The sequence below is a fragment of the Rhinopithecus roxellana genome, chromosome 3 (genome assembly GCF_007565055.1).
Source record: "Rhinopithecus roxellana isolate Shanxi Qingling chromosome 3, ASM756505v1, whole genome shotgun sequence".
NCBI classification, from domain to species: Eukaryota; Metazoa; Chordata; class Mammalia; order Primates; family Cercopithecidae; genus Rhinopithecus; species Rhinopithecus roxellana.
In genome coordinates, this window is record NC_044551.1 from 114,255,759 (window position 1) to 114,263,373 (window position 7,615).

Genomic DNA, 7,615 nt, shown 5'->3' on the forward strand with positions numbered 1-7,615 from the left:
TGGTCCTGATACTAATTATTGTTGTGAAACATGTTATATTCTTTCTGCTTGCTCTCTCCTACTGTGGTATGTTTTCTCACATGATTGACTCTCTTGAATTGCCTGCTAACGGCTGCCCTTTCCAGTGATCTGTTCTAAACCCTCTCAGGTAGGTCTTCCCCTGCTGAGGTTTGATGCAATCTGAAAGATGGATCTCCAGGGCCTGCTCAGTCCAGCACACCATGCCTCAGTGACTTTTCTCTCCTACGCAGCAGTTACTCTATTTCCTCCTGGAGCCCTAGTACATGCTTCTCAAAATGAGCACATTATATTCCTCTTCCTTTTCTCTTCTTTCTGAGGTGGGTCAGCTGTGGCATGAGGGATGGAGAGAGTGGGCCTCTGTGTTTTGCTTTAGCTTTCTGGCTGCAGCTGAACTTCTATTGTTCCTGTTCCATTTCTGGAGGAACCCAGGGAAAATATCAGGATGAGATGGGGGTGTGTTTAGCCAAACATGGTGTCCCAGATTGTGTCAGGAGTAGGCACGGTAGGCAACCTTGCATAGTGTGCAAAGAACTTCAATCATCCTGAGAGTAGAATACTCTAGCTACATTTTAATGTCTTAAGTAACACCTGTCACATCATAGCATATCAGCAGAGTTTATATAAATTATCCATTGATATGTGTTGCAGACAGAGATAAAAGCCTAGAGAACATATGGAAGACCAGGCTACTTTTGTAGAATTAGGATTGGAGGAACAGTTAAATGTGGTCCTTGGTCAGACCCCGGAAACTGCAGATACCATTCTCTGGGGTCAGAAATGTTGCTACAAGGAAAGTCCATCCCGAGGGAGTATTTCCTCACCGACTTTTCCCATTCTGTGTCTGGATTAAAATAGCTGTGGGACCCCAGTAAGATGGCAGAGAATGATTTTTCTCCCTGTGAATGTCCTCAAAGAGTCTAGGATTCAATGTCAGATGATTCTCAGTATAGCCAAGAACGCCTGAATCATCAGAAATTTTTGTCTTAATCCAAAGAGATATTCTTTGCTTGATGAGCAAATACAGACCTACTCCATTTATTGAGAAGTTCATGTTGTCCAGGGACCTCAATAGCCCCATCTTTTTTTTTTTTTTTGCATCCCCTCAAAAAATAAATTTAGGTGAAGTTTCAGATAAGGAGTTGCTTTTTCATGACATGTAAAATGTTTTTCCACTAAAATAATACAATTATGCCCATAGAGTAAACTATGATTTACTTCTGAGTATTCAAAGATCTGTTACTGAGCCCTACACTTTTAATCAAGATAGTTATTCAAAGTTCAGATTTTTAAACATTTGTTTCTGAGGAAGAATGGAATAGGCTTTCCAAATATATGGTACTGAGGATACAATGGGCAGGGTGGAGATGGCTCCTCATTGTAAAAGTCATCTTAAATCCCGATTGTCTCTACTTCAGTGATTGTATTAGAGGGAAACAACCTGAGACAATATCTCAGAGCATCAGTCCAAGGACACACCAGGAGGAAAAACGGCCGGATCTTTCCCAGTATTCTCACTTTCGGACGTCCTTTGTCTTGATACATTTGGTGTTATCTTCTGGTGAGTAATTTAGCTGGCCTTGGCCAGAAGTTGAAATTGATTTGTGGGATTTTACATTGTAATCTGAGAGGGAATGCTTTGAAATTGTTCTTTAACTGGAATTTATATCTATATATACACACATATATATACATACACATACAAATTATCCACTGACATGTGTTGCAGACAGCATATATATATTTATATATATATTTATTCAGAGTATATATACATATATATTTATATATACACTCAGAGTATATGACAAAATGAAGGTCCCTGCCCATTGAATCAGTCTTGTAGACTCTCTCTCTATATATATATATACACATATACATATATATACACACACTCAGTATATTCAGAGTATATATATACACATACTCAGAGTATATATATATATATAGAGAGAGAGTGAGTCTAAAAGACTCTGATTCAATGGGAAGAGACCTTTGCTTTGTCATCTTTTGCATGCAGATTATGAGATTTAACTCATGAAGGCAAGGATGCTTGGGTAACTCACTGAGGTAACATGTAAAAGTGACTAACCATATAATATGCATACATCAGAGCACATCTTGAAAATTTAGAGTGTTTGAAAATGATTTGCTGTATATTTGACTGGACCATTATCTTTTATGGTCTCTTCTAGCGGAGAAATCATGTAGGGAGTCATAAAAAGGACTAGCCTCAAGGGCTGCAGAGCTTGCTTTTTCACATATTTACCAAGAATTCCTGAGTATTATCCAGGTGTCTTTTCACTCCTAAAAAATATGAGGATTGGGCCAAAAGTTACAGCATTGCTTGTTTCTTTCACACATAACCAGCTCTAAATCCTCTCAAGTCCAAACAAATTAGAAAAATTATTTAGTACATTGGACTGCCAGCCTTTATGAAACAGTGATACATCTATATAGTCCCCTGCTGATATCAATTAGGAGTAAAAGAATTATTTCACATTTTTAAAAAATGAATGAATACATGTATAAATGAAATAATGTTTTCCATTCCTGCAAGCTTCCTTGATAATAAATTAGAACTCTTTTATTCTGCCGACAGATTAAGCTATGATTTAACGGGAATTAAATTCTGTAACTATTTTCATATATTCTCTAATTTCAGGCCCTAGACACTGGTGGCCACCACATGGAATTATTAAGGTAATCTTCCATTAAATTTCCCCCCAGGACTGACATTATAATATGAAGTCTTTTTTTTGGAATTGTTACTGTGGAAACTTAATGCATCAAGGTCACCTGTAATAGACTTAAGGGCCTATTTGTATGAGGGTGGTGGATACACTGCTGAAACAGCCTGGAATCAAGACAACGTTCAGTCATACATACACCAGAGAACCCTCTGTAGTGCCTGAAAAATGTGGAGTATTGACAATTGCCGGGAGCACGACAGGTTCTTAAGAGCCTGTGGACTTGGGTATAACATGATCCTGGCTCTCAAAGAGCTCACAGTTAGATGGAAAGAATGACTTAAAAGAATGCTCCTGGCCCGGCGCGGTGGCTCAAGCCTGTAATCCCAGCACTTTGGGAGGCCGAGACGGGCAGATCATGAGGTCAGGAGATCGAGACTATCCTGGCTAACACGGTGAAACCCTGTCTCTAGTAAAAGATACAAAAAAACTAGCCGGGCGAGGTGGCGGGCGCCTGTAGTCCCAGCTACTCGGGAGGTTGAGGCAGGAGAATGGCGTGAACCCGGGAGGCGGAGCTTGCAGTGAGCGGAGATCCGGCCACTGCACTCCAGCCTGGGCGACAGGGCGTGACTCCGTCTCAAAAAAAAAAAAAAAAAAAAAAAAAAGAATGCTCCTAAATATCTTGAGATGTACAGAGAATGCTTATGCAACTTGTGAATGCAGAAGGCAACTTCTGGATACGGATGGAAGAAAATGTGAAGAAACAGTAGATATCTTAACAGAGACTCAAACATGTCTGCAACTTGGATGATGGCAAAATGGAGACACCTTTTTCATTTTCGTCAACCTTTCTGAGCATTGCATGTAATGTAAGGTCAATCGATATTTGACAGGTGAGGGAAAAGATGAATGAGGGATTAAACTTTTCATCTTGATTCATATTTGCATCACTGTATTCCTTCTCTTTAGAAGTATTAGCACCTTAAGCTTTTGTCTAATTCATAAATTTTAAATTTTATTTCTTCTTTGTAAAAAAGTCGGTCATGAGTTGACTGTTGAGAAAGACATTTTGAGGGCAGCTCTACCTTCAAGAGACCTGGGGATCAGAATGTGAAGCTTGTCAGAGGCTACTGCCCCAGGAAAAGGATCTGCAAAATTTGTCCAGGATTTATACCCTGGTCTCATAAAGTTCAGTTCTGGAATTTTCTTTTCAGAAGTTTACCTGCAGGATGAGTTTGCCTCATGCCCATAAATCCATAAACAATAATAAACACAATCACTTTTACTTGTTTTCTTTAAAAAATATTTATTAATCACCTGTGCTGTGCCCTAAGATACACTATTGAGGAAAGCAGTTATATTCCTTTTCCTCATGAACCTTGCAGATAGCCAAAAAGGGAAGAAACCAGCTATGATTTATGGTAAATTTTATAAATACAAGAAATAAAATGGTATGATAGAGAATATCTGTTGAGCATAGAGATAACTACTATAAACAATGGGTTCAGGCAAGGTTTCTCTGTCATGTGGATATCTAAGGTGAGACTTGAAGGAAAAAAAGGAGCCACCCAAGTGGAGAGTGGGGAGAAAGATCTTACCTACCTGGGTCACTAATAGAAGCCCTGTGTGACTGGAGCACAGACAGAATCCCACAAGGGTGGGATTCTCACCTGAAGAATGCGTATCTTCCTCCAAAGAGGGAGCGAAAAAAAGAAGCTGTATTTATAGACAACAATAGAAACTGTTCTTTCTCTCGTCTTTGCTAACTGTATATTCCTTCAGATTCAACTATTTTACATCTCATTTATTCATTTGGCAAATGTTCATATAGCAATGACTGATGCCAATATATGTGCTGGGCACATAATGACTGGCCTAATCAGACACATATCTTTCCCTTCTGGGCTTATAGTTCTTTGGGGGTGTGGGATTAGTTAAATAATTAAACAAATGCATTGTTATAAACTGATTAAAAGTATAAAAACAAATAACAGAGAGTTGTGACTGTATTTTAATAAATACTTCTGAGAAAGTGGGTTATAACCTGAACTCTAAAGATAGACAGAGTTTAGGTTGAGAAAAAATATATTTGGTGGGGTGGTCATGACACTTCAGAAGACCTTGAGGGGAGGGAAAGATAAAGAACTTATATATATAAAAAAACTAACTAACAAACTTACTAAAAGGACAGAAAGCAAGGTGGTATCAGGTAAGGGCAGAAGATTTGGGAGGTTCCAGGTCACACAGGGACTTTTATCTCATAATAAGAAATACTTTTTTATAATATGCAATGAGGTTCAACGAAAGACCTTAATCAAGGAAATAAAATTATTCAATAGAAGTTTAAAATGTGAAACTTCAGGAAATGAGGAATAAAGGAAATGGAGGGATTAGCTGGGTAACGATGGTGGCCTGGCCATGATGGTGGTGTTGGATAAAAAGAAGGAAGAGGAATTTCTAAGCTAAAATATGACCCCCTTCTTTCCAAATTCCTAGCCAAAATTTTCTCCTACTTCGTGTGTGGGGTATTTTATCTGTACCAATCTTATGACACTTATGGAGCCCCTGAGAATACTAGCCTCAAGCTTCATAATCCCAGAGTCACTACTTCAATTCATCACCAGCACCGGCATTGTCCAGAGAAGAACTGCCAATGAAAACAAACATCCCTGAGTCCAGTTCCCTGAGGAGACATGTCCCTTCCTTTGTTTTTGACTTTTTCTACAGTGTCAGGGCAATAAGTATTTCAAATTAAGACACGTGCATTCTTCCATTGATCTTCAGTTTTCTCCGCTGAGCTGTCATAGAAAATCTCTAAGAATCTTTCCAGATCTAATAGTTGGGGCATAAAGAAGATTGAGAGAGAAGCCCCAGATAAATCATCTGTTTATCCACTCTTCTTCTTCTTTTTTTTTTTTTAAACCATAGCATAGTTGGCCATTGTTCTCCTTTATTGAGAAGATCCTGACAAACAGGGCATCATATTGTTACTAAATGGGATATATATAGGTTCTAGTTCCATGGCTTTCTGGAGATGGGAAAGTGAGAGCTTTTGTGAGAGTGGAATATTGTCCTGTGCTTAGAATTTTTTTCTTTCTTTTTTTTTTTTTTTTTTTTTTTTTAGATGGGGTCTCACTGTGTTGCCTAGGCTGGAGTTGAATGGCGCCATCATTGCTCACTGCAGTCAAGTGAGCTTCCTGCCCCATCCTTCTGAAAAGCTGGGACTACAGGCATGCACCACCATGCCTGGCTAATTAAAAAAATTTTTTTGGAGAGACAGGGTATTGCTCTGTTGCCTAAGCTGATCTTGAACTCCTGGGCTCAAGCAATCCTCCCACCTCAGTCTCCCAAAGTGTTGGAATGAAGGCATGAGTCACCACGCCTAGATTATGCTTAGATTTTCCTAGTAAAGTTCAAAGGTGACCTACCTGTCTAAGTGGGGTTCTAACTGTATAAATCTTTTCAACTCAATTTCAGGTGAAATGTCCGTATGAGAAAGTAAAGTTGAGTTGGTACAATGGAACAGTCAACCCCTGCCCTGGCTTATAGCAACCCATCTGTGGTACCAATTTTATAACCTATGATAATCCCTGCATCCTGTGTGTTGAGAGCTTGTGAGTACTATTTGGGGAAAAGACGGGAGCTGTAAATATGCTTGTCCATTAAAATTACCATCTACCATTCCTATCAAGTACATCAACCTTGAAGCCAGGAATTTGCTCCAGTTCACACAGATAATAATCAGCCCCCATTCAGAAAAGCACATAGTAATTGAAAGTCCACTGGATTAGAAAGTAGACTCAATGTACCAAATGACATTCCTCAGGTCCATTCTGGTATCTGAGCCCTTACATTCCCATATGCCAATTGATTGCCTTCCACTTGAGAAACTCTCAAATATGCCTTCAGGTCCTGAATTATTTTTTATTTTAAGACAAATTGTAGTTTTGCTTTCTCTTAAATATCTTCACCCTCTTATGTGTTTGAAACTCTGAACTACAATGATGAGTTAATTGCAAAGTTTGGATCTTTTATTTGAGACAGTGTTTAGATTTTTGGATTTATGTGACATAAATCAGTGATTAGATACTGAAATCTTACAACACAATGCTTTCAGCTTCGATTCCTATATCAGTGAATGTATTTCACAGAGAGAAAAATTTTCACCATGGCATCAGATTGGAGCCCTCAGCCCAATCATTTTTTAAATTTTGTGCAAGGAACAACGACAGGACTGTGCAAAGCTCAGGTCATCCCCATTAATGAGTAATTCAGCCAAAGTGTAAGAGTATTAACAGAATAGTTGAGAATTGATATGTCTCACACATCACAAACTCAGACTTGATTGCACAGCTTAATTTCAAAAAGAGTGTAGCATGTGTCATATCTCCAGTGGCATCTTAGAATCATGGAATGATAACTAGATAAGAAATCCAATAATATTGTCTTTTGTCATTAGTCAATTCCCTTTATACTCTAGATCTTAGTTTTTCCAAATATAAAACCAGGTTTTAGATAAGATAATTTTAAAGGTATTTTTGTAGTTCTGACATTGTATTACTTAATGAAATGTTTGTTCTGATACTTCCTTTAGGAAATCTCACGGAAGAATCAGGTTTTACCATGATGGAAAATGTTAGCTGCATGGCCTTGAATGTGGAAGATATCTTCTTTTTTTTTTCCTCCATGTCTCCAATCTCTCTCTTGCACTTTTTACATCTCCTTGCATTTGTTCTTGACAACAAAGAGCTATCACTACTGAGCTTGTAGCAGATTGTTTAAAGTTCCTTCCATGGACCTCTCCCCTCACTGATTGATTGCCTTCCATAGTCTGCCTAATAAATAAACTTTTATGAAAGTCTGATTTGACTTGGGTGTCAGATCTAAAAATCTCAGAAGGAGAAGAA

At 38.4% G+C, this 7,615-nt stretch overlaps 1 protein-coding gene across 1 annotated transcript; it reads left to right on the top strand.

Annotated features, from left to right (window-relative positions):
* The first annotated feature begins 694 nt into the window (after positions 1-694).
* Positions 695-7,348, top strand: SPINK14 (serine peptidase inhibitor, Kazal type 14 (putative)). The gene is given in 6 exon segments (XM_030926672.1): positions 695-791; positions 1,477-1,538; positions 1,540-1,579; positions 2,678-2,721; positions 6,186-6,322; positions 7,303-7,348. Coding segments are annotated over 6 exon segments (426 nt in total).
* The last annotated feature ends 267 nt before the right edge of the window (positions 7,349-7,615 follow it).